Here is a 27,433-nt window from a genome sequence, read left to right as displayed (position 1 = left end):
TACTTAAAAATATACTTGCCAACTCAGAAAGTTGTTTTCTGTTGTTTCAAGCAATGATAAACAGAGATACAATAGCAAACCACAGTGGACTAAATAAATCTACAGCCAATAGGGGACAAGAACAACATGTTGTCATGAATAATAATATACAAAACCATATTCATAGACAAGGTCATTTTTTAGCATCATCTGATAGATTTCATAATAAAAGGTAATGAAAGAGCCAAAAACCCTCCCTGTGCTCAGCATCACCATAGTGAGTAGAAGTCTGGCCATAGCACATATGGGGCAATGCCTTGCTGGCTTCTAACAGGAATTTTTTAGGTACCAGATGGGGACAATAATTAGGCTACTCTGCCTCAAAGGGGATCTGAAAAGCAGGTGATATCATGAGACTATGAACTAATGAAATGTAAGAAAAATTACAAGAGCATTTAGGCTGCATTTAGCTTCATGCACCCTCCTCCTGAAGCACTTTTACCTAAGGTTCTGTTCCTGCCATGCAGTTAAAAATAAACTTGTCTCATTTCAGATGTGTGCTATTTAGATTGCTAATAGAGAATTTGCAGAAAATGTTAAAGCAGGCCATTTTTGCAGGCATTTTGCACTCTGCAAACATGAGTGCCGCAGATGCCTGCGATCCCTGACTGTTCTAGTGATGTCTCTAAGCCACTTGAAATTTTATTTTTTGTTCTTTATTTTCTCCTCTGTTAATTCCTTTAAGTTTTTTCTATTTTTAAATGATCCCATTGCCTGTGGTACTCTTTGCAGGTTAAGACTGCATGGTAATTTTTTTTAATTCAAAATTGCAATTTAAAGGTCTAATTTGCTTTTTCCTTAGGTGTTTGGGGTTTTTATCAGGCCTTACTTTTCCCATTGACTCATCATATCTGGCCAGAAATCACCACTGAAACTATTTCTAACTCTAGTTTACTTTCAACTTTTTTGAAAATACATTTCTCATAATAGCTTCAAACTTAGCTTTAAATTCAAGTTCAGTTAAATTTTAATACCCACATTTTTCTCATTAGGTATGACTGTAGGAGAATAAATATGAGTTTTTTAGATTCCATTTTTTAAAAGAAAAGCAAAACATAAAAAAAAAGATAGAAATGATACAGAATCTCAAAAAAAAGGAAGGGAATTATGATGCATTCATGTTGGGAAGGGGGCATTGCCACCCATCATGCTGATTCATGAAGCTGATTGGGAAAAATACTAGTGGATGTATGCCCTGGATTAGATCCTAGGACTTAAATTTATCTTCAGTGAAAATGCATATTTGAACATATTTGAATAAGCCAAGGACTCCATGTGCCTGTGAACAAACTGTTTTGAGAGACACAAAAGTATGACTCCAGTTCCTTTCTTACCAAGCAAGTATGATGCAGGGGCATATGTGAACTCCACGGTGGCAGATGCTCATTCAGAAAAGCATAATATCCTTCTTCCTCCTTCCTTCCAACCCCCACCCCATGCACATTACAGCCTGCTGTATGGTATATGACCTCATTATAAAAAAGACCACATTGTACTAAAAGAAATATATGGCTGTCTATGTGGACATTACCACCTATACTCTGAAACCAGAGCTAGGGTCTATTCCTTGACACAATTTCAAGCATTAAGTGTATAAGAGTTAAATTCTCTTCACCCATGCATTTCTGGGAGTTACACTGGCACTTGGCATGTATTAGTAGTATTTAGGGTCCTTGTATATTTTTCTGCTCCATGTTCTAAAGAATTAACAAGTAATGCAATTCTGGTGCCATTCTGTATACTTCTTTATGTTTTAATAGTATTTTTTTCTGCCCCCAATCATAATGTAACGATTTCCTTTTTCTCTTTTCAAGATTTGAACAGGCATTTATTACCAGTTTGATCAGCAATGTGGTGAAAATGAAGAACCATTATTTCTGGATAGCTCTTCAAGACCAAAATGATACAGGAGAATACACTTGGAAGACAGCAGGGCAGGAGTCTGAACTGGTGCAGTATACATACTGGAATGCTCATGAGCCCCGTAAGTAGAGGGGATAGTAACACCAACTCTCCCTCACATTGTAGTTGTGTTTTCTTGACCTAAGATTCCTTCTACCTCTTAGTCACCTCCTTTGGTTCTTGCTTAATGTTCTCTTAATGCCTCCATCAGCTAGAATGATCATCACAGGTTTGCCAGGGATATCATATGACTGGCCATTTTTTTAAATGTAAGTTCATATGCATCATTTGACATATTCAATCAGGGAATACATTCATTGCTGGAGCCTACACTTACTTTCATCACCAGGGAGTCCAGTTTCTCTTTCCTCAAGCCCTGTCCCAACCTCCAATCTGATCCCCTTCATTGAGCAAAAATTCCAGGGACTTATTCAGTCTAGAATTGTTCAAGTGCACTACCTATGGACACATCTGAAAAGTTCACAACCGCGGCCTTGTGGACTCATTGTGGAATGCTGGCCCATCACTAAGATGGCTTTCTTGGTCTTTCTCTTGCATGGAATACTGTTATTCCTTAGCTAGGATTCCAAAGTCAGCAGGAATATTATTAGTTCATCCTCATACGCTCAGCTTTAAGTCGCAAAAGCATGAAACTATGTGAGGTTTCCAGTTCTAGAGGAGCTAATGGTTTCCACCACAACTTACCTGTGACGTGAAACAAGCTTTAAGTGTGACAATCAAGACCGAGCATGTGTCCTTACTCCAGGATGAGTACCTGCTTGTATGCCTTGGCCTCTTTCGTGACTGTGGATCTCTGTCAGGGCCACAGCAATACACAAAAGGCAATAACAACCTCTAACTTTAGATCTGAAGGAAAAGAGGAGTCTCTGGTGCCTTTCTATCAGAAGAACATAAGTTCTAACGCCCTTTGTGCTATATGCTTTTCTGGTTAAAGTAGATTTATGTAAATTATATAGATGCTTTAAATAAAGGGAATTATATTAAGAAAAGAGTAGAAGTCCTCTATTGCACCCTTCTGTTTACCTCCCCAACATCAACAACCTTCTCACAAATAACCACTGTTAATGTTTTGTGTGATTCTTCTGTTATTTGTATGTGCATATACATACATGCATGCACATGTAATTCATTGAGTGGTTGTAGAATTGTATATTTCTGTTATTTGCTTTTTTAACTTAACAATCTACCTTGGAGAACTTTCCACACTGATATTTATTATTCAATATTTAAAGTATTATATCAGGGAGCTGGCCTAGCTCCCCAATCTCCCAAATGAGTATATAGTGAAGGCTTAAATAAATGATACAACTGGTATGATTTCAGGGCTCCAGAAGGATCAAAACATTGCAGAATTCCAGACCCGGGGGACTGAACCAAGGAATGTCTCTGGGTGGCCCATATTTATTTAATTTTTCAAACAAGGAAGAGGTTAGAGAGGAAAATATAGGAAACTGAACAGACCTTGGGGAGTGGTTCAAGGACTTTTCCAAGTAACAGATTATGTTTAATTTAACAGACCTGTTTTATGAAATGATCTCTATGTTGCAGCTACAGTCTTTATTTAGTTAATTGGAGTTGGGGCCAGGTATCCTCCTCAGCTCTGATCTTACCTTGCTCTTTGAAGCATCTCTTTGTTCTCGGGGTGGCCATGCCCTGCCGTGCCACAGCCCTACAAATGTGTTCAATTTCAGTTTCAACAGCTACCAATAGTATTATATTTGGTGTTAGGTTTTAATATATAAATCTTAGTGAGATATATACCTTAAGTCCTAGCAACAGGAAAGCATGTGTTAGCAACATGTTATAAGAATTGCAAATAAAACTGGGTATACAAGTAATCCCAGCACTCTGGGAGGCTGAGGCAAGAGGATTACAAATTTTAAGCTGGTGTGGGCAACCTAGTGACCTAGTGAGACCCTGCCTCAAAATGAAAAACAAACAAGGACTAGGGATATAGTTAACTGCAGTGGCCCTGGGTTCAATCTCTAGGACTGCAGAAGAAGAAAGAAGAAGGAGAAAAGAAGAGGAGGATAAATAAAGCACTCTGTGAGTTAAGAGGAAGGATTAATTCCTTGGAGTGACAAAAGTTCAAGGAAGGAGTGGTATTTTATCTGGTATTTAAAAAATAGTTGGATTTCGTAGCTACACCAGTAAACAAAGCTTTCTAAGCATGAGTGAACAAATGGGGCCAAAGAAATGTTGAAAATCTTTGGGGGATTTTAGTAGTTTCACATAACTGAGGTACAAGGTATTGAAAAAGAGTATAAAAGGTAGGACCAGAGAGGTATATTGAAACCTCAAGTGAAGATTACAAACTAAAGAATTTTTATTTATTCTCTAGGTATGGGAAGCTATTGAAAGTTTTAGGCCAAGAAAGTGTTAGCATCAAATTATTTTTCATTTTCATTTAGTGTTGAATAGGGTAATAGTAATACATGTAAGGAACTGCACCACGGTACTTAGCATAGAGTCAGACTCAAGTTCAAATCCTAGCTATATGATTCGAGGGAAATTACTTAATCTCCCCATATCTTTTCATCATAAAATAAGACTAGCAGTGTCTACCTCACAGAATTGTTATGGGAATTAAATGAAATACTACAAGGCTATTGCTGCCTTGTAGTATTTCATTTAATATTTATAAATACTAAATATTTTAATATAAATATCAAATACTATTTATAAATAAGAAATACTGCCTTATTACAGAGAAATAATTTAGGATTTTGCCTAAAAGTAGATAGAATATGATACATGATCAAAAAATACAATGATGTTTCATTCTTTAAAAAAATTATTACAGCAAGACACATTGTTGTTAATCCCCCCTAAAATACTGTGTTTACTTTGAACATATTTATTCCATTGTTTTTGTCACGTTCTGAAGCAGTTCTAGAAGTCTTTCATGAGTGTCTTTGGTTGCACTGTTGTCAATGTCCTAAATAGATTCAAAATGTTTATCTTTCATCATCTTTTTGACTTTAGGAAAGAGCTAAATGGTAGCACGATGCCAGATCCAGTGAATTAGGGGAATGAGGATTCACTGTAATGTTTTTATTTGACAGAAATTTTCGTGCAAAAGAAAAAAATAACACAGAACATTGTTTTGATGGAGGATGAAACAGTTTTTTACATACATCATTTCTCAAACATTTTAATTAGCCTTTATAATACTCAGAGTTCACGGTGGTGTTCCTGGGTGCAGACTCAGCCCACATATTTCCATCAAAGTCAGAAACATGATCAGCATCACCTTGATACTGGATCTTGATTGTCGTGCTTTTTTTAAATAGGGAAAACTGGGGAATTTCCACTGAAAACTCTGAACCTTGATCTCAGAATCACAACCACAGACCCAAGTTTCAATGAGCACGTTTTTTACATCTTGAAATAAAATTTCATGTTAATGTTACTCATAATCCATGATTTAAAGTTTAGCACACTTTAAAACACACCTCTCACCTGTAGCTCACAGCCTACTGAGTGCACGAAGCAATTTGAAATTTGTGTTTCTGAAGGCAATGCACTGCTTCTTGTATTGACGATCTCTACCCTTCTGCTATTACCAGGCAATAACGTTCACTGTATTTTTAAAATCACACTACCATATTTAGCCTTCTGGGATTCCTCACTTATACTCTCTTAACCTGCTCTGAGCCAGGTCAGCCACCAAGGAGAGTAGTCTCAAAAATCACAAGGCCTAAAGGGGGGGTTGAATATTGCCTATCCCCTTACATTTATGAGCCATGTTTAAATAGATTCCTTAGACATTCTGAAGTTCAAAGGAGAAAGAAAGAGACATAGAGACAGAAACAGAAATAAAGAAAGTCTGTTTACATTCTCTCTGTTGATTATGTGATTTCAATACTTGTACTTTTGAACACTTCCAATTCTGGGTCTTGTGTGTCATTCTAACAATTAAAAAGCTGAACAAACTGAAGAATGAACAACTCTTCTTAGATCCATCAGTGAAATGAGGTCACACAGCAAATTACTGTCCCCAAAATTGCAGACATGGCCTGGAGGATACAAAGAATCACACGTTACTGTAGCAGAAAATCACAAGCAGAAGCCCCACAGGATCCAGTGCTGGGGTGGGAACACTGGGGCTGGAACTAAAAGTCCTGCTGGACGCTCGGTGTAGACAACTCTGAAAGTTAAAACTCTTAGAGGACCAAGTCATGAGGGGCACACTTTTGTGAATTCTCTCTCTGGGGCTCTACCAGATGATCACAGTATCAGAGAAAGTCCCTCATGTTTCCAGCAGAGGGAGCAAAAAAGAACCCCTTATGGAATTTTGTTTGTTTTGTTTTTTTTTTTTTCCCCCCCCTGGGAACTGAAGCCTTCACAATGAGCTACGTTCCCAGCCTTTTCTTTTGTATTTTGAGACAGGATCCCACTAAGTTGTCCAGGATGGACTTGAACTTGTGATCCTCCTGCCTCAACCTTCCTAAGACCTAGGATTACAGTGCACACCACCATCCATCACTAGCATTCTTATAACAAAGGCTCACATCATGAGAAACAGTTTCCCTAGAAACTGACCCGCTGGAGTTTATTTAGAGTCTAACCTTTCTGGGAAAAGGGAAATACCAGCTCCAGCTTTCGCTAGTCACTCTGTTCCAAGGACCCTTCCTTGGAACATAAAACAGCTGAGAAGCTCTTGCTAGTGAAAGTCACCATCCAAAGGCACAAGTTCATTAGAAGACTGAGACCTGATCACAGATGGAAACCTCCCCCTGCCCACCTCTTGCCACCACATTACGAGAAGCGTAGTTCCTCCAGTCCCCTGCTCCAAGTACATCATGTCCATGTTTCAGCAAAATTATTACAGAGCATATAAAAAGACAAAAGAAACAAGATTTGAAGAGACAGGTGCGCATCAGATCCAATCAGAGGGCTGGAGTATTGGAACTATCAGACAAACAATTTTTAAAAATTATAATTAATATGATACATTAAAGGCTGCAATGGAAAAATAGATAATATGTAAGAACGGATGGGTAATGTAAGCAGAGATTGAGATTCTAAGAAAAAATGCTAGAAATTTAGAAACACTATAACAGAACAGATGAAGGCCTTCAGTGGGCTTAGTAACCTGAATGTAGCTGGTGTAAGAAGCTCTGTGCTTGAGGATATGACAATACAAATACCCATACCAAAAAACGAAGTGGAAATAAAGATTGAACAAAACAGACAAGAATATCCAAAATCTGTGGAACAACTATATAGTATGTACAAATACTTGTAATGGGAATATTAGGATAAGGGAGAAAGAAAGAAAGAAACGCAGACACTACTTGAAGCAATAACTAAGAATTAATTGGGCCAGAGATTTAGCTTAGTGGCATGAGTACCTGGCTGGCAAACATAAGGTTGTGAGTTCGATCCCCACTAAGGAAAAAAAATATTAAATCAATGTTAAATCCCAAACTAGAGATCCAGAAAGCCAGAGTACACCAAGCAGAATAAATGTCTCCTAAAGCTAGACATAGGTATATCATATTCAAACTTCAGAAAATGATGAACAAATATTCTTGAAGAAATCCATAGGTGGAAAACATCTTGCCTATAGAAGAACAAAGGTAAGAATCACATATTAGTTCTCCTCAGAAACTTTATAAACAGTGCCAGGTATGGTAGTTCACACCTGTAATCCTGAAGGGCCACAAGATTGAGTCCTGGGCAACTTAACAAGACCCTGTCTCAAAGTAAAGAATAAAAAGGGCTGGTAATCAGCTCAGCACTAGAGCCCTAGTTCAATTCCAGTATTAGAGAGAGGGGCTGGGGGAGAGAGAGAGAGAAAGAGAGAGAACAGGAAGGAGGAAGCCAAAGAGGAAAGGAGAGAGGGACAGAGAGATAGAAAGAGGAAAGGGACCTAGGTAAGCCAGACAAGAATAGTGTGAAATATTTACAGTGTTAAGAGAAAAAAACCCTAGAATTCATACTTTGTTAAATTATCCTTTAAAAATGAAGGTGAATTAAAGACTTTATCACGCAAATAAAATAGAGGGAATTTGTTCCCAGTAGACCTGCCTTGCAAGACATTAAATGAAGCTCTTCAGCGGGAAAGGAAATGATATAGAAACACAGATGTGCATAAAGAAAAGAAGCACCCTGGAGAATGAGTAAGTGAAGGTAAAATAAAAACCTGTATTTTCCTTATTCTTAATTGATGCAACAGATAACAAGATATTCAAAATAATCATAGCCACAATATACTCAAATATATTCATACATATTAAATAAATATATAAAGAATATATGAGTATTAATATATATCAATAATATAATATTATTGACATACAGGTTTCTGTATAAAGTAAATGAATGATAGAGATAAGAGGGATTCTGGGTGGCTGTGATATGTCATTGTAGGTTATCACACGTAACGAATGTGCCTTTGCAGTATATGACATCTACAAACAAAGGAGATCACATAGAAGGTCAGAAAAAGTGGCAATATGGTAACTCTGTATTTTCCACTTTATTTTGCATGTTTTAAATTTGCAAGAAGGATTTTAGTTTCTCAATAAAAATACAAAAATTCGTGCACAGTGAAGTTAAGACAAATTAGATCTTTTTGTGTGCCAAACATCACTTAGGAAGTTTGTTTAGAAAATGATGGTTTTTTTCATAGCTCTAATTGAGATATATCGCAGTTCACTTAAGAGAACAATCTTCTTGTTCTATAGATCTATGAATTGTATTAAATTGAAGGAAACCATAAAGTTCTATGTCACACTATACCGCATAAATAAATAAATAAATAAATAAATGCTCAGGTACTGTTTCTACTTTGGAATTTTGTTACAGATGTCTATACCTGTCAAAATAAATTAATGCATTTTGAGTAGAAAAAATTTTTGGTTTTTAATGTTAACTTCCTTAGGGCATATTCAGTTGTCTAAAATCTGGAATTGAAGCAGAGCTCCTTGTCATTGATAAGTTTCTGCTGTAATTTATTTGAGTGGCACTACTATTTTTCTCTTTTCCCTGAAGCAAAAATAATGCCATGATGCTCAGTTTGGCTGCTCATGCTGATTGACATTGAGTAAATTGTCTCTGCATAAGATGAAAATGTAAATCTTTTTTGAAGAAAATAGCAACATAAAAGCCCCTGTGTTTCCCTTTTTCTTTTAAATTTCAGCTTGTAGAAACACCGCCCTAAATTGCATTTTCTTTCCTGCCTGTCACAAAAGAATCCTTTAGTTTCTGCCCCATGTCAGGATCTTAATCCAGCATAATCTGACCTTATGAATTGACCACTGAACAGGAAGCCTGCAGCTTTTTATAAACTCAGCCATGACTCTGCTCCTAAGTCACCAGTAAACTATGCAACCTCTGTAGGAACCATAGGTCTATCATCTTTTTCAACTTTGTACTATGCTTATCAAATAGTATAATGAGCTAGTATGTGTCCATCCCCACATCTCAGCGATGATCGATTCACGGCCAATCTTGTTTCAGCTGTTCCCCTCCACTCCCCATATCTTCTCATAGTGGATCCTGGATATCATATGGTTTCATCCACAGTATTTCAGTATGATTTCCAAAAAGGACTTCCTTTTTAAAAATATGAGAATATAATTATCAGAACGGAAAGGAATTAACTGTAAATCCATAACATTATAAATCTTTAGTTAATACACAAATTTCCTAGTGACCCTTACATATTATAAATATTACATATGAATTTTAGTTTGTTTGAATCAAGATCAAAATAAAATTCACTCATTGCAATCAATTAATAAATCTCCTAAAGTTTATCTTGAAATTTAGGGTTTCTAACCCCAACTTTTCTTTTTCTTAAAATGTATTTGTTGACCTAAATGAATTGTTTGTCTTTCAAAGTTTCTTAAGTTTTATGATTATCAATTGCATCCCCATCATGCTCTATTCTTTTTATTTTCCATAGAATCAACATTTTTACTCTTAAAAATTTAGACTCAGAAATCTGATTAAAATCAAGTTTTATAGACTTATTTCTTAGATAGTTTGACTGATTGATTGATTGATTGATTGATTGATTTGATACTGGGGATCAAACTCACAACTGTGCACTTGCAAGGCAGGCACTTATGCCACTGAGCTGAATCCCCCCGTCCTCTTAGATAGTTTTAAAGCACATAATGTTTAATTTTCTTTTTGTATTATTAACAATTCTGGATGACAAATGCAAAGATCCAGAAATTTTTTAGAAGGTTTTGAGGTTTTTGTTTTTTATCAGTGCTAGCTAGGGATTGAATTCAGGACCTTGTACATGCTAAATAAGCATTCTTCTAGTGATTTATATCCAACCCATCATTGAGAGGAGTTTCTTCACTTACAGCCGGAATATTTCCATAAAGAAGTAACTCCCTCTGATCAATATCTTGTTACTTTGCATATGGTTTTCATGGAAAGCTACAATACATGCTTAGTACTTTCTCTTTGCAGTTTTCAAAATGATTGTGTCTTCATTAGCCTTCCGTAGCCTTCAACAGTGATCAATTAGAAGACCAGGTTTTTTTTTCTTAGCATTACTATGAAGTAATCATCTTAAACATATTCCATGTATTTTAATTTATTCAGTTATCCTTTTCAGTACTCAAATTGCCCCATCATTATGAAAGGAATCTCTGTAAGAACTACTTCCTACATCTTTATGATATGACACCAGTAGCCTTTAGTAGCATTTTTGCCATCTGGTGTGACAAGACATAAATTGAGATCTTGAGTCATCTATCTTTTTGAGATGAAATGGTACTATTTCTATACAGAGTCTGGGCATATGGGTGCTCTCTGGTTGAGAGTTTTTGTTTCTTGGTCATTTTAGTAGATAGATTTAGAAAAGGTTGTGTGCATGGCGTATGTGTGTATGATGAAACACTTAAGTTCAAATTGGTACTTTAAATTCAAATTCAGGACCAGAGTTTTACTTAACCTGTCTTTTATCCATATTTCCTTTCTTTCAAGCCAAAATTCTCTGTTCTCAAGATACCAAAAAATTCTGCTACTTTTATGAAACAAAAACACACACACATACAGAGAGAGAGAGAGCAAGTGAGAGAGAGAGAGGGAGAGAGAGAGAAACAAAAGACCTCTATGGTCCTTGATTTTTTGAGAGAAGTAAAATATCTAGGTAGAACTGGAAACATGAGTTTGATACAAAATGACCATTGTCACTGATTAAAAGGGAAGATGATAAATTAGTGTCTCATCCAAGGAGAAGCGAATACTGTATGTAGAAAATTTGTACTTACATTAAAGGACTCAGTATAAGTGCAGGTTAATCTATGGAAAAGAAAATAGGTGAGTCCGTATTTGTTGAGACATTACAAAAGCTTTTCTGAGTTGTGCGAACTCTTCATACAAGTCTAAATAGAGGAAGAAATTACTTGAGATCATTATTTTATGCTCACCATAAGCTCTCTAGCAAAGGTCCATTCCTAGATGGAGAGGTTGAATTCACAGGCATGTTTCACTCAGAGGTCATCTCAAGGACACAGTTTCCCAGTTGCTCCAAGTCAGTAGAAATTTTCCAAGAACAAGGAAAACTGGATCTCAGTAGATCAAGTCAGGCTTGTTTTCTTGCAAGGGCCTTACACATAGTAAAGACCAAAAGCCCTGTCAGGTCAGCACATGTCTAGACAGAACAATTGATAAGGCTCATCAGAGTTCTGAAATGAACCATGTAACGAGGACAAACTCAGCTGTGTTTCTTTCTAAGCATTCTCTGAACATTTTCATATCTTTTCATAATCATATAATCAACCAACGTACGAGGTAAAAATATGACAGAGGATCTTCAAGCAAACCCCATGGCCACATGAGGGAAAGAAACTCTTCCAGGAGAATGAGAGAGCGCTCCGTGGAGAAAGGAGCATAATTTTAAAAGAATTCACTCATTCATTCATTCATTTCTTCAACTACCCTTTATTGAAAGCCCACATAGTCTGTACTTTGGTATTGTCTCACAGTAAACTCAAAAAAATCTGGTTTAAAATCCTGGATCAATTCCTCACTAACTATGTGAACTTTGACAAGTTACTAAACCTCTGTGCTTCAATGTTTCCATCTTCACAATGTAGGTACCTATAACACTCTCAACAATTTTTTGAAGATAGGTCTGAGGAAGGTTATATAAAATGCCTCGTGTCTGGTAGATGCACAGTACTCTATGAAACTTCCCTGCCCCTGCCAGAAGAGCCTCACTTCTCCCTGGAGAAAGAGAGAAGGAAGAGGGAGAAGGCAGGTCGAGAGAATAGAGGACTTGAGTGATGAGAATCAGAGCTGTTGCAGGAAATGGGAAAAGAACTGAAGAGATTCAAGCCAATTAAGTGTCTAGAGCGGTGCTGGCAAACCTGTGGCACACGTGCCATAGCCGGCTCTCTATCATTGAAATCTCTAAAAGGTTTGTCATTCTGGGTCTAAAGGCATTGAGGCTCAACACAGTTCCCTCCTCCCCCAAGGCTACAAATCAGTTTGGTTGATTGGTTTATACTTACGTGTTTGACTTAGTAGCTATTTTCCCAGCTCAGTTCATTTTCTACAAGTAGATAATTTTGTCAAATGGAAAAGACTAGAGGAGTGAATTAGAATTTGTTAATTTCATAAAGTTTTCTCATTCATGTTTGAAGGAGAATAAAGGAGAATAGGTGGGGGGGAAGATAAGGAGGCTTGATTGAAATGTGACGGTCACTACTGAGAAAAAGGATGATAGTTTCTTCTCCAGTGGGCAGCGAGTTACCAAATACAACAACGCATTTTCTGGGAGAAGAGCTGCCTCCGCTCTTCCCTATATCCTTACCCTTATATTTGGCTTTGCAAGCATCCCCACGAATTGGCTTATAAATTTGGTTTATATCTCCCTTAGCCCTGCCTCCCTTTATTATACCACTTTACTACTTCTTTGGGGCTGAGACTCTAAAATTTGGGTCAAATTTTCCATTAAGTTAACCATTTTAGAATACCAGTAACACTCGGAGCACTTTTCGTCTTCGGGTGGTACACAAACATCTCCTTCCACACTAATGAAGATGAGTTGAATATCTATAGCATCTAAAACCAAAGCTATTAAATCATCGTCTGATATGGGGAAGTAAGACAAAATGCAAGACCAACAAAAATTGTATTACATTTTAAACTTGCTGATTCGATCTTTTTAAAAGATTCTTTCAGCATGCAGGCAGGACTGTGGGCACAAAATCCCAGGCTTTGTAAAGAAAACAGCCCTAAAGAGAAAAGCAAGATCTTAGCGGTGACTTTTTTCTTCCTGTCTTATGGGGTGCTTTTGGATACATTATTTCATTTGATTTTTCATGAAAACTCATGACAAGAAAATATTATCCGTATTTTAAACAAGTCTTATGGTGATTAACCTGTTCAAGTTTCACATTACTAAGTATTTGTTCTGGGACTTAATTTGGAGCCTAAATTCGTCCTTTCTAGGAGGCTGTGCCATAAATGGACTTTTTAGGGGATGCTTCATAGGAAAAACAAAGGAATCAAGCAAGAGTGTCTAACTAGGTATTCTGGGCCAATGGAGATATCTAATAACCCTGTATGTACCAGCACTCTCTCTCCATTTTTGTCTCTTTCTCTGTCTCTCTCTTTCTGTCTCTTTCTGTCTGTCTCTGTCTCTCTGTCTGTGTCTGTCTCTGTCTCTGTCTCTGTCTCTGTCTCTGTCTCTCTCTCTCCCTCTCCTCTTTGCTCTCTCTGAGCCATGCTTAGGACGCCTCTTCTTTTGCAGCTGTTCAGTTTCACCTGTGTTTGTCTTTTTGATGCATTAACACATGTGCATGCAGGACTGTTAATTTCTTGTGAATAGGGACTGTCTTCTCACCATGATGTTCAGTGCCTAACATTAATTGTGCACCCAAGATTACTGAAGTCATAAACATGAGTTCTTTAGCTCTTTGATTTTTCTTTTTTCACATCATTCTCTGTTCCATTTCTCCAGAGAGGTTCTTTGCAAGTTTTCTGTTTTCTGTCTTCTCACTAGTACTATGCATTTTCCCTCTCTTTAATTCTTTCGGTGAGCGTAATATAATCAAAATATGGTTGAAAAAGATAAGGTCCACTTAACTGATATATTTTAAAAAGTTGAAACTATTATTTTAATGGAAATTATGCAAAGTAAATATTTAATACTAAGTAACTACATTTTTAAAAGTATCTCTAGGTGCAGAAATGTCACAAGACTTCAATAGCTTCCTCTGATTTAATTTGTTTTTTTTTTTAAAACCAACTCTGAAAACTTTATCCTGTTTTCATTCAAAACTCAAATCAAATATCACTTCCCCCAAATCCCTTACTGATCCCTCCAAGCAAACACCATCGCCTCTTCTGAACTTTGAACACATCTTTAATAAAGCATTTCACAATTATATTTATTGCAATGGATTATTTATGCAGCTGTGTTTCACTAAACTAAGTGTTGTTTTATTTTGTCCTTTCTCTGTAACAGCTAATAAACAGCGTACCCAGGCATGTTTTAGATGAATAATTTTCTGTGGTTGTCAAATGTCAATTCAAATTTATTGACTGGTCACCTTAGGTTCAAGAAAACCAATCTCATTTTTATTTAAAATTTTTTCTATTTTTACAGTAGGTCTATTTCCCACTATTTTTCACTGAAATTTGAAGGGTTATTTTTAACTGTCTTATAAGTTGTATAATTTTTTTTTAGAAAATTAAGAATCTTAACTCTCAACTAATTCTGTGGGAAAATATATTTCTTTTTCCACAGTGTTCATCAAGTACAAAAAAAGGTGAAATTTTGTCTATAACTACACAGCCTATTACTTTTCCCAATATTTCACACTGAGAGGCGGGGAGGGGAGCTGTGTATTTCACTTTCTAAGTCAGAAACCATTCCCTTCCCTGCTGACTGCCCTTGTTCCTGTCCCGAGAGGTTTTTTCCCATCTCAAGAATTTATCGCATTCTCCCACGGTTTATGGCTCACAGATTGGTTCTGTGTTGCGTACCTGGTATCTCTGAATCCATTACTTGTGGAAGTATTTTTCCCTGTTGAATCTGGTTCTCAGAGGAGGAGCACTATGCACTGTTTATTGTTGGTTTTTCACAATGAGATTTCAAAGCACAGCGCTAAGCTAGGAGGATATTTCAGTTTTCACCTAGGAACTGCTCCTAGTTTCCCGTGTGTCATCATCTGGCCTAAAACGTAGACAATGTCCAAATTTCAAGCTTCGCAGCCTCTTTTCTCTTGTTTCCGTCTTCTATTCTTTTCTCCAGAGATAAAGAGAAGTGAGATAATTGTGCCAATAAAACATCCTTTCTAATCTTTATTGTTCTTGTCTGGCTGCTTCATTATGAGATGTCAGTTATTCAGCACTCTGAACAGAGCTGTCTTTGGAGTGACAAATGTTTTAGTCATCTGGCATTAAATATGCTCATTTTCTGTGTTTAGGCTACAGCGGTGGTTGTGTCGCCGTGCGAGGAAGCAGTCCAGTGGGTCGCTGGGAAGTGAAGGACTGTGCACACTTTAAGGCGATGTCCTTGTGCAAGCAACCAGTTGAAAAGCGGAAGAAGACAGAACATGAAGAAAGATGGCCCTTTCACCCCTGCCATTTGGAGTGGGAGTCAAAGCCTGGCCTGGCCAGTTGTTTCAAGGTGATACTGAGGTTACTGAGGCATTCTCTACAGTGCCGACGTTACTTCAGTCTGACCATGTGTCTCAAAACTTCCTTTATTCCAGCCCCTTTTTTTCCAGAACAGTGCCTGGCACACAGCAGGTGCTTAATTACTTTTGCTCCCTTTCTCTGTCCTTCCATTTTATACAATATTCAAATAATTGTAAGGAAATCCAACCTATCCTTGGTGACACTGAAGTTCTCTTCATGAATACTGGTGTCCATTAGCAGAAATACTCTGTGTCACTATTAATTCCGGGAAGAGAGCCATGCACTCATGCCCTGCTTATCAGTCGGGGAGAGCTCTGAATTCCTGGCCTAAAATCAGCTTCCAGAGTCTGATCCAGTGAGAAAGAATATTAAGAAAAATCAGGGAAAGCAACTTGATTAATCACAGATGAGCTTCAAAAAGCATAGGATCTATGGAGGGCCGATTCTCCAAGACTCGGGAAAACCACTCAGGTGAGCACTCTCCACGTGCCCCACTCTGCACCACAGTGCGGGGCTCCAAAGGTACTCCTCACTGGATTTCATACCTCAGACACCACTGAGTCACTAGGCTAAAGCACTGCAAGACATCCTGTTTCTGAAGGCTAAGGACAGTTCCTGCCTACCTCAAGATGTTGCACCCTTGGTACATCTTGTCCAGCTATGACAATCAGGAGGGGAAAGGACTAAATCAGCCAAGGTCATTTAGAAACCTGTCCTATAACACTGAGCCCCAGACAGGGTTGTTCTTAGTGCTGGGCATATTCCAAATAAATGAGGCCAACATTCACTAGGTATTAATATTGTTTGTAAACCCATGAATAAAGTACTTATTATGGGCTAATACAATTCTACTACTGAGGATAGCTTTTGTACCTTGACACCTCATGATCAAACAAATTAATACTTTCAGTTAATGTGTATGTGTGTTTATATATGTGTGTATGAAAAGAGGGAAAGACTGTGTGTGTCTCTTATTTGAAATACTTGAAACCACAAGTATTTTGGATTTCAGATTTTGAAATATGATGAGATAGCTTGGAGATATTTAAGACTGTAAACAAAACTCATTTGGGTTTCATACATATAGACTGAAGATAATTTTATACAATATTTTAGTAACTTTGTTCATAAGACAAAGTTTTATACATTGAACTGTCAGAAAGCAAAGGTATTTGGATTTTTAGAGCATTTCATATTTTGGATTTTTGGATTAAAGATGCTCAGCACACACACATACAAATCCACTCATCTCAAATGTATATGTCCATATACATATAGATAATATCCTTGTAGCAATGTCTATTTGCAAATCAACTTTAGATCCTAGATTTAAATCAGTTCCTGTGACCTTCTTATCAAGAATACTTTTTTTTAATACTGTTTTTATGTTTTGTGGTTTTGTTTTGGTTTATTCTACAAATAGAGATTTCCTAAGTCCTGGGAGAGTGTTCTTCTCTAGTAATTGGACATGTGCAGAGCAAGATGAAGATATTGCAGTTCACAGATGGCACAAAATAACTGTGCATGCTCTCCATTTAAAGGCGCCCATGTAAAATCCTACATTACATTCATAGGCTCAGATGTTACCATGCAGAATGTAAGTTAAACCTTTGAAATGAGTAAACTGAGGCCAGTGAGATGCAATGATGTGCCCACGAGCACAATTATTTATTAGCAGAGTTGGAATAAATCCCTAGTCTTGAGACTCGTGGCCCAGTGCCTTTTCTACTATACATCATTCTGATGTGTCAACAAACGCATGGTGTGCTTGATGCACATGGCAGTACGATTTATGACTTCAGGCTGATTCAAGAAGAGGTTCCCAGAGGAGGCAAGTTTTGACATATAATTTAAAAGATGGAAAGGCTATGCTGTGTTCCACCGGACCTGGAAAGCTATTTATTCTGGTCTCAGCAAAACAGAGCCCAGTGAACACTCGCCATAGGGTGTACCTACCTGGCTTCTGAGGTTCAGGTTTAGTGCTGGGCAATGAAAATGAAAAGATTGAGAATCAGTTGCTCTGGGTCTTCAGTCCCTCACCTTGCTTTTAAATAAAACCAAAAATAAACCCACCACTCAACCTTTTTGCTGAGAAGCAGCAGATAACTAAGGCACAGCTGAACACAGCACCTGCCACTTCAGCTAAAACCCAAAGACCTGCCCTAATCCCCAGGCCCCATTTCTCATTACTTGCCATGAGTTAGTCTCATTTGTGATCATTCATCTGGTTCTAATTTGTCAGAAGGCAATCTGATGGGATGGAAATCCAGGGGTTCTGGAAGCAAAGAATCTTGGGTCTAGTGCCAGCTCTAGTTTGTAGCTGTGTGACCTGAAAGCTTTAACCTCTTTTAGTCTGATTTTCTCCATCTCTTGACAGTTACTGAGTGAAAAATATATGGCAGTGGTAGATTTTGCTGGGGGAAAATATTTGAGGAGCTCATTTATAAATTGTGTATTGCATTCGCTTCATGAATTTGTTGTGAAGGTAAAATGAGCCAATAATTTTACAAGGATTAGGCACACTCTAGTTCAATAAATGTTACTTCTGTTAGATCAAGCTTTCAATAAAGTAGTAAGGGGGTAAAGCATGTGCTTGGTATGTGAGAGGCCTTGGGAACAAATCCCACTGCACATGCGTACACACATACACACACACACACAGAATGAAAATCATACTACTATTTATTTAAGAAGACTTGAACATCCATACCTCATCTATGATGGCCTTATTTTTTCTTTTATTGTACAGGTATTTCATAGTGAGAAAGTCCTGACAAAAAGAACATGGAGAGAAGCTGAGGCATTTTGTGAAGAATTTGGAGCTCATCTTGCAAGCTTTGCCCATATTGAGGAAGAAAATTTTGTGAATGAACTTTTACATTCTAAATTTAATCGGTAAATACTTGTTGATTTTGACAACTTATAGTTAAATATTCTGTCTCTTAGTAATGGCATCTTTGTGATGAGTATCTCAAATCATTGTTTTAAATTCCAATATTTGGAGGCTGGAGGTTTTGCTTAGTGATAAATACCTGCTCGGCAAGTGCAAGGTCATGAGTTTGATCCTTGGTACAAAAAAATTTCCAATGTTTATTTCACTTGGTGGTTTTTAAAGTGCTATCTGATGATTCCAAAGGTCCTAGGCAGGGGAGCAGATGGCTAGAGAGCTTGGGTTCCTACTTGCTGACTCGTCAGATCAGCTCCAACCAGGGCCACTGCTAATTATTTTCTGTTTTCTGGGAGCTCATTTAAGATTTTGTTTAAAGAAAACTCTAGTGATTAAAAAAGAGCCAAACCAATTTTACATTTGAAAAATCAAGCATTCACTTATTGGTGTCTCTTTGTACTTTTGTAAACTCTCCAATTCCATAGAGTTAGAAACTCAATTAAGTTAAGTTGGGAGAAATCTAAGGTTCTGAGTTAACTCCTGCCCCAAACAGGGATTCGCCATATTCCACCACAGTGGAATTCGCTCAACATCTACATAATTTCTTCCTGTTTCAGAATGTCCCTGCTTGGGAGAAAACCCATTCTGTTGTGGAAACTGACTTCAAAAATCAATTTTCCAGTAAGCCAGAAACCTATCACCCTCAGTCTGTAGCTAGAGCAGTGCAGATCAAGTGTGTTGTACTCTAAAGTATTTAAAAGCAGCCACTACTTCTCCTTTTCATAGGTCCTCCCACCACCTGGCCTTTTGGATGTTCTTGTCAGCCAGTATGCACTTTGGGAGAATCTTTTTTGGAACAGTTACATTTATAGTACATGTGGAGCTGGTTGGAGAACCAACTGGCAAAATCCTACCCGGAAAATGTGGTCTAAGGATAACATACTTCCAAGGCTCCATATATTTATTTAATGAAAGTAAATACAATGTTGCTATAGAAGAAAATGTAACTCCCAACCTGCTACATGTCAGATACACAGAGTTCATGTCCTCTGAAATCAAAGAATAAATTTCAAAGGACCGTAGAGGTTAAGAGTTGGAGAAGTTTACTGAGGATCAGGAATAGCTCCTGAAAAATATGAGAGGTTCTGGAACTGGGTTGCTACTGAAGCCCTTTGTCAGGGGTCATTTATGTAGCAAAGTCCTATGTTGGGACAACATGGGCCAAACTACAACCAACCTATACAATTACAAGTATAACTGCTTAGCTAATATTGATCCAGTAAGGAAGTGGGTCACATAGCGAGGGTACATGGAAAGAGCAAAGGCATTTTTGGGAAAGGATAGCTTTGGATGATCTGCTCATCCACCTGGGCCACTGGTGCCTATCTGGACTTCCGGAACCAGGTGATGCTAATTACAATATAATTCGAAGTTACTGCTTCTTTAGGGAGGCATACCTGTAAGCTTGGCTTCAATATAATAATATGCTTCCAGTGACAATTCTGATGTCTGTTCTTCTTCTGACTTCCTTGAAAGCCCAGCCCTTCTCTGACCGTATATTAATTTCTATGTAACTTTGCCACCTATAATAGTACCAGGTAAGGTGCACCAAGCTCAAGAAATCTGCAGTCCCAATAGAACACGTGCCCAACTCTCAAAGAACATCCAGACCTGTTTTTTTTTTTTTTTATTTTGAGGAAAATCTTGGTCTTCACCACACATATTTTGTGGAACACTCCCATATTAAAGTTATTATCTAACATCTATCAAGTTATTCATCTTTAGCATTTACAAAAAATGACTTAAAAGTGAAAGTGTTAATGATATCTCCACATGTGAGTTCCAAGATGTATTTCATGGGGAAAAGAGTACAGGGTCAAATGTGATTGGGGCTGGGGATTTAGCTCAGTGGCATAAGCACTTGCCTCGAAAGCAGGCAGTCGTGAGTTCGATCCCTGGTACCGGTAAAAACGAAAAAGCCAAAAAAAAAAAAAATGTGATTACACAACATGTATAATGTTGAAAATTTGTTATGGAGTAGGATAGTATTATAATATTGTGAAGGCTTCTAGAAGGAAGCTCTTTGACTTCAAAAATTGCCCCCTACATTTTCTTGAGACTATCCCTGGAACTTCTAGTCTATACAAGAAATGTTGTCTTGAAGCTACAATTCCAGAGTATGTCTGATCACATTGGCTTGGGACACCTTTAACACAGAGCCCTCTGGTCCCACAGAAGAGCCGCTGAAATCAGACTCTCTCAGGATAATGTGTAGGAAATTTCCTGTTTAATTTTATATTTTTAACCAGGTAGAGAGCCACAGGTGCAAAGGATGGAGGTAGTCTCCATTGTTCCAAGTCATGCTTTGCTTTATTTCTTTAGCCCCTTGCATAATCTGCCCTTACATTTTAGTGAGGTTTGCCCTTGAAACAACCACATGCAAACTACCTCCCAGTTTCTTTAAGATCAAATATCATGGGCTGGGGATTTAGCTCAGCGGCATAAGCGCCTGCCTTGCAAGCAGGCAGTCGTGAGTTCGATCCCCGGTACCAATAAAAAAAAGAAAAAGACAAAAAAAGAATTTTAAAAAGATCAAATATCACTATGTCATTTCTGTTTACATATGTAGTACTAAGCATCTATCAAATTATTGATCTTCAGCATCTAATCTTCAGCTGTATAATACATGTTTTATTTTTTGCCGAAACTCCCTGGGGAATTCAGTTATGTTTTGTGTGTGTTTATTTTTAAATCATACAATGTTAGGAAATTTGCCAAAAAGAACATAAAGTTGTCTTCTATGAGCTAGTATATTGCAGGAAAAATGAACTCCAAATAAAGTGGGAGAAAGAAATAAAAAATTCTCAGCCCAGGAAGCATGAGGTGGATGTCCAGCTTGTGCTGTGGAGATTAAAGTACCTGACTTAACCTTAAGGTGGTCATTTCCAGCTTCTCAAAACTTTGTATGTAAGGTTTCATCACAACAGTGACAAACCAGGCACCAGTGATGACTCCAACTTTCTGTTATATTGACTTTAATTCATACCACTTAGGCAGATTAGGTCAAATATCTGAGAAGTGGTGCTTCAGAATAGGCTTGCTTCTCTGCACTAAGCAAAATAAAGCATCTATCATGTCTTCTGAATCTCTTAAATGTTTAATTCTTCAAAATTATTCTCAGAAAATTGTCTTAGTGAGATGGTTCATTGTACAATTAGACTTTATTGCTTGATTTATTGAGTACTCTGTGATTTGACATATTTGTCCTGGGCCTAGCCGGAGGGAAGATGATTCTCTGTGGAGCTTCTTGCCAACTCTAAACCAATGGTGACTGCAGAAGTTAATCTACCATGGTCCAGGCTTATTTGCAGCAGAATTATTTATATTGGGATCTGAAAAAACCCCAAGCCTACTGTGTACCTTTATTAAATGGGAATGATGGTGATTAACTTTCAGAGACTACATGAACATTTGAAAAAGAACAACCAATCAAAGCACAGTAAAGTAATGTGAATAGTGTAGCAAAGTAGTAACTAAACATTAAAGTAGTAAAAAATCCTCTTGGGAAAAACTGTCTCAAAACTTATTATCAACCTGTTTTCATGTGTCCATGTCCTGATTGAAAGGCGTTGCCATTCCAGATGTGAAACTCGTATTCTCAGTATAAGTTGATTTTCCCCAGCTGTGCATCACTGATGATCAAGCCACACAAACCAAGAGAAACAAAATGTGAATCTAAATCTTCTTTCATTCATTTCATAGCAGAGAGTTTTACATATAAAAATGACAAATAAAATTCTGTTAATTTGATCAGTCATGCCAGTAGCATCAGCTGTTTCCTGCAAACACAAATTCAAAGATTTTTTTGAACTTCTGGTATAATGTTGTGAATTTGACAGGAAAGGCAAAGTGTATGTTTCTTTTCTTCCTAGGACAGAAGAAAGGCAGTTCTGGATTGGATTTAATAAAAGAAATCCTCTGAGTATGGGTTCTTGGGAATGGTCAGATGGAACTCCGGTAAGTATTTCCAAACTAGACCAAAGGAGATGCATTGAAAACGTGGCCCTAGGACCATTGCTAAACTGACCAAGAGACCCTAGAAGTAATGACCGTATCTCCCATGGCAAAACTAGACCTTTGTACTGAGTTATTTTGTCAAGGTCCTGGAAAACTTTTGCTAACCAGATTGTTCTGATACTATTGCCACATCCTGAAAAGAAAAAAATCTCCAAAAAATTCCTCCAGCCATCTCAAGCATGAACAGGCATCTGACAGAAAAGCAGCTATTCTCTAAAACAGCACTTCATTTACCCTCCCTTCCCTTTCCTACATGCTGCCTGATCATATGAGCATGTGGCCCTTGCCCATGTCACTGAGAAAAGAAGAACATTCTGGAGAGCTATTTTTACTCTAAAGGGACAGAAATGCCAGCCTTAGAAAGGTCACCTCTACCAGAGCAAATTGTTCCAGAAAGAAAAAATAAGTCTTGCTTTTCTGTCAACCTCATACTTGCAAACTTCTGTAAAACACTGAAGCAATATCCCAGATTGAAATGAGGGCCATCTGTGGGCATGTGCAAAATCAAGTTATGAAGTTTCCCCTGTGAAACAGGGCTCCAGTAAGAGCCTTCAATGAGCATATAATGTTTACTGAGCCCTCACATTGCTCCATGCAACTGAACTGCATGCTCTCCTGCAAGATGCCATTACAGCTCACGGCAGTGGGCAGCAGAATAATAAGTAGTTTGCCTAACATAATAGAGAAGAGCCAGGATTTACACACAGGTTGTCAGACACCAAAGCCACAATGTCCTGGATGGCAAAATATTAGTACCCAAATTTAATGTAGAGCCTGTAGCATATATTGAAGCCCATTATATAGATGGGGTTCACACTTCTGGCCAGCATATAAATTTCTATGATTCTAATGTGAGCAAAGGTAATGATAGGGATGTGCTAGATAAAAATGATTATAACATCTTCAATCCAAGATAGCTTGTTTGAAAAGGGTGTCAGAAGTACAACAAGAAAGATCTTAGAGCTCCTCATGCACACCTAGCCCCTGGGCTAGTGATGAAAACAAAGCTCAGAATGGAAGAGGCATTAAAGACGATATAGCACTCGAGAAACCCAATGTGGTAGTACTTAGTTTTGTTTTAGTAATTGGTAATAGTAGAGAAATAGATAACTAGGTTCAGAATAATGAGAATCAGCCTATGAGGCAATGAACTGAGGTCCTCACCACTCCTGTATAAAATGAATTCAAATCTGCACTATGTTCTGAATCCACAGATATAATTTTTATGTTAGATGAACTGTTGTATGACTGTGTACACATTTGAGGAGGAGTATAAATGGTTTCAAAATACCCTCTTTTTTTTCTCAAATTTTTAGCCCAATTTTACTTGTGGCCCATCTACTCACTTTTCTGTTGGGTAATTATTACACAATTGAAAAGACTGACAATTCAGAACACCTACTATGGGAGTTATGTGATCATTCATAGAAAGTGTTTAGTTATTGATTACAAGGCTAACTGTGGCTTAGAATTTGGATATTAGAAACTAAAAACTCAGCATATATGTAAAAAAATCAATATTAAAGATCTAGTATCTACCAGAGCCTCTAAATTACCCAGGATCCCAGAGGTAGACTAATCTTGCTAGTTAGGAAATAAAGCAAGTTCACAAGTTTGCAATAATGAAATGCATCTCATTTCTTCCTTCTGCGATAGTCTACCTCTTTAGAACAAGCATGCTTGGCTGAGGATTTAGCTGAGTAGTGTAAGCACTGCCTGACAAGCATGAAGTCGTAGTAAATTCAATCCCTGGTACCAAAAAAGAAAGAAAAGGCATGTTTAAGGTGGGGGGGGGATGCTAAATACTAATTTGCTTGTTCTTCACAAATGTGAAACAACCTTTAACTGGAATGACATGGAGATATTTCTGAAGCTTTCTCTAGAAATCTATAATAGTTTATGTGTAGATGCCTTTTTTGAACTTTTAAAACTTGTTATGGAGGATTATCATTAAGGAGTAATGAACTTCATCTGCTGCAGGTTGTCTCTTCATTTTTAGACAATAATTATTTTGGAGAAGAGGCAAGAAATTGTGCTGTGTTTAAGGCAAAGAAAACATTGCTGCCCTCACATTGTGATTTCAAACATGAATGGATATGCAAAATTCCAAGAGGTAAACATGTTGATAAGATCATTATTACATGTTTGATTTCTAAATGGGTAGCATTTTCCCAAAAGAAGAGTTACCAGATTCAAAATCTAAGCACCCTGAACTGTAATCCAGCAAGATGCGTGATGAACAACATTGTACCCTTTTACTAAACAATATATCATAGGGAAATAAGAAAATTGTACCAGCCCAGTATGCAAAGTTAATTCATTGGAAATAAAGGTAACTAGCTAACATTGCAGAATACTTATTGTGAAAATATAGTCAAAATGTAACACCACTCTGACATTAGAAGTGAACAGAATGACTTCATTGAATAAGTGGAAACATGGTGTGTGACACACAGTAAGTCCTCAGCAAGTATTCCTGTCCTTTCTTTTATCAGAAACCTCTCTAGAGAATCCTCTTCAAGTATGCTTCCAAACAGCACGGAGTATTTTCCTTTTAAATAAATGTTTTTCTTAAAGATGAAATACAGAATAGTATGCTTAGAGTTGAAGTAATTGTGACAGTGCACCTATGAATAAAGGTCAGTAAAGGTCATTTGCTTTCACTTTGCAGATGTGAGACCCAACATTCCATCCTGGTATCAATACGGTAATTATCAAATTCCTAGTTCTATACCATATAAGCGCTACTATATGCTATTTATTCTCACATTCTCCTAATTGAGTGTTTCGTGTCAATCTGGAGATAACTTATTCAAGTTAATAAATCAATAATTAACACTGAAAATAAATATAGTTATAAAATGAGCCCTCATTATGATTGATGACCAATATCATAGTTTAACTCCTTTTTCTTGACATAGCTTCACAATATATATCTGTCTGACCTTTGAATAATAGTAAAGTTTTCTTATATGAGATAGAACAAGGAAAATAAACAAATTACATGTTTATTTAAATGTGTACATGTCTCTGTACATATTCATATATGTATGTACTTGTATGTCTTTTTAATGTTAAGTGACCAGACTAAAATTGAGTTCAGTCATAACCTACCTTACTTCAGCCTGCATTATATCTTTTTAAAATTTGACTGGTACATTATAGATATGCATTATAGGTTTACATACACTCATCATAGACACTTTGTACCTGGACATAATATACTTTGCTGCTTCTTCTTTTTTCCAATTTCCTTCTTCTCCCTTCAACCCCTCTTTCTCTTCTTAGTGTTGCAACCATTGGCATCATTTATTTTTCTTTCAGATGCGCCCTGGCTCTTTTATCAAGATGCAGAGTACCTTTTTTATACCCATGACTCAGAATGGGCTTCCTTTGAGTTTGTCTGTGGCTGGCTGCGTGGTGATCTTCTCACAATTCATTCTGCACATGAGCAAGAATTCATTCACAGCAAAATAAAATTGGTACTTGAATACAATTCACCATAAGAAAATCAGCTTAACACCTTCTGCACTGTTTTTAAACTTAACTTCACACATTCAGGTTTCATAAGTGCGATAGATTTTTGAGACTTGTTCTTCTTGCTGTTACAGAGATTAAGAGAAAATGAGAGATTTGTTTAGTCCACTGCCCAGTCATTTTACTTTTCTTCACCTTTAATAGCAAAAAATGGGCCGATAAGAAGACTTTATTTTGAGCTCTCTGTGGAAAATCTATTATTAGTACATCTTGCAGAGAAGGAAGAAGTTAAAATAACTTGGTCACACAGCAACTAAGTGGCTAGATTTGGCCAGGAACCCGGGCCACATGACTCATAAAGTCATTTGAAGGCTCTCCGCTGTGCTGTCCGTGACTGAGGAGCAGCAGAGTCCGAGCCACAAAGGAACAGAGTCCACATTATGCCAAAATGCTACGTCTAACCTCTCTGTGGTTGTCAGCTCCATCTCAGACAGGAACAAGGACCTTTCCAGCAGAGTTTAAACCATCCAGGGAACCTTCCTAGGTCTTGTCTCTCCACCAGTCTAGGAGTTTGGTTTGGTTTGGTTTGGTCTGGTTTTGGTTTGAGTTTGCTTTTTTCCCCAGTACTGGGAATGAACCCAAAACCTTTGTGCGCCTTTGTGCACACTGAGCTGTGTTCCTAGTCCTTTTCTAATTGGTTTGTTTTGTTCTCATTTTGAGAGGATTTAAGATAGAATCTCACTAAGTTGTTAAATTACTCAAGCTGGATATGAATTTGAGATCCTCCTTCCTTGGCTCCCAGAGTGCTAAGATTACAAGTGTGTGCCACAAACCTGGTCTTATGCCTCTTTGAATTCATTTCCTAGTGTTTGGGAAGAAGGAAGGCAGGGGGGATGGTGGAGTTGATACCTTCCATTCAAGGAGTCATAAGCCTCGTGGGTTTAACAGTTTTAGAAGTCATAGCCAGTGCTGTTAATCTAGTTGAAGACTGATCTCATATTAGACAAGCCTTATAGTGTTTTATATGAAAAAAAGTTACCCCACCTATGACTGTTAATATATTTAATGTTCTATTGTAAAGGAATTGCTGCTTCAACATATACCTCAACTATACCACAAAAATTATTAGAGCATTTAAAATGCAGAGACTGGTAAGGGGAATGTGAACTGGTAGAACAGAACAAGACTAAGGTGGGGCTCCTAGACACCAAAAATGTATTCTTCACTGTTTGAAGGCTGCGTGTCCACAAGCCAGGCGCTAGCAGGTTCTGTGTCTGAGGACTTGTTTCCTAGCTCATGGATGCTGTCTTTTCTCTGTGTCCTTGTGAGGCAGGAGGAGAAGTTTGCCCTCTCAGGTAAGAGCTTTTTATAAGAGCCAAAACATTCACTTTTGTGGAACAC

At 37.5% G+C, this 27,433-nt stretch overlaps 1 protein-coding gene and 1 long non-coding RNA gene across 7 annotated transcripts in view; one reads left to right on the top strand and one right to left on the bottom strand.

Moving 5' to 3' along the window:
• Pla2r1 (phospholipase A2 receptor 1) overlaps positions 1-27,433 on the top strand; it is a 135,063-nt gene that overhangs the window by 75,549 nt on the left and 32,081 nt on the right. For all 6 annotated transcript variants that reach the window (XM_063259143.1, XM_063259144.1, XM_063259142.1 and 3 more), the window contains exons 11-17: positions 1,854-2,023; positions 15,378-15,580; positions 18,341-18,486; positions 22,411-22,495; positions 24,536-24,668; positions 25,227-25,262; positions 25,880-26,037. In XM_063259143.1, the coding sequence (XP_063115213.1) occupies positions 1,854-2,023; positions 15,378-15,580; positions 18,341-18,486; positions 22,411-22,495; positions 24,536-24,668; positions 25,227-25,262; positions 25,880-26,037 (931 nt within the window). The remainder of the gene's footprint in view (positions 1-1,853; positions 2,024-15,377; positions 15,581-18,340; positions 18,487-22,410; positions 22,496-24,535; positions 24,669-25,226; positions 25,263-25,879; positions 26,038-27,433) is intronic.
• Positions 5,002-25,898, bottom strand: LOC134478294 (uncharacterized). The gene is made up of 3 exons (XR_010050807.1): positions 25,766-25,898; positions 11,367-11,590; positions 5,002-5,981 (listed from the first exon to the last, which is right to left on the bottom strand). It is a non-coding gene; the product is annotated as an uncharacterized LOC134478294 (long non-coding RNA).

The sequence above is a fragment of the Cavia porcellus genome, unplaced genomic scaffold (assembly GCF_034190915.1).
Source record: "Cavia porcellus strain 051 isolate PalLab524CR breed Dunkin Hartley unplaced genomic scaffold, mCavPor4.1 scaffold_12, whole genome shotgun sequence".
NCBI lineage: Eukaryota > Metazoa > Chordata > Mammalia > Rodentia > Caviidae > Cavia > Cavia porcellus.
This window is presented reverse-complemented; position numbering and strand designations above follow the sequence as displayed.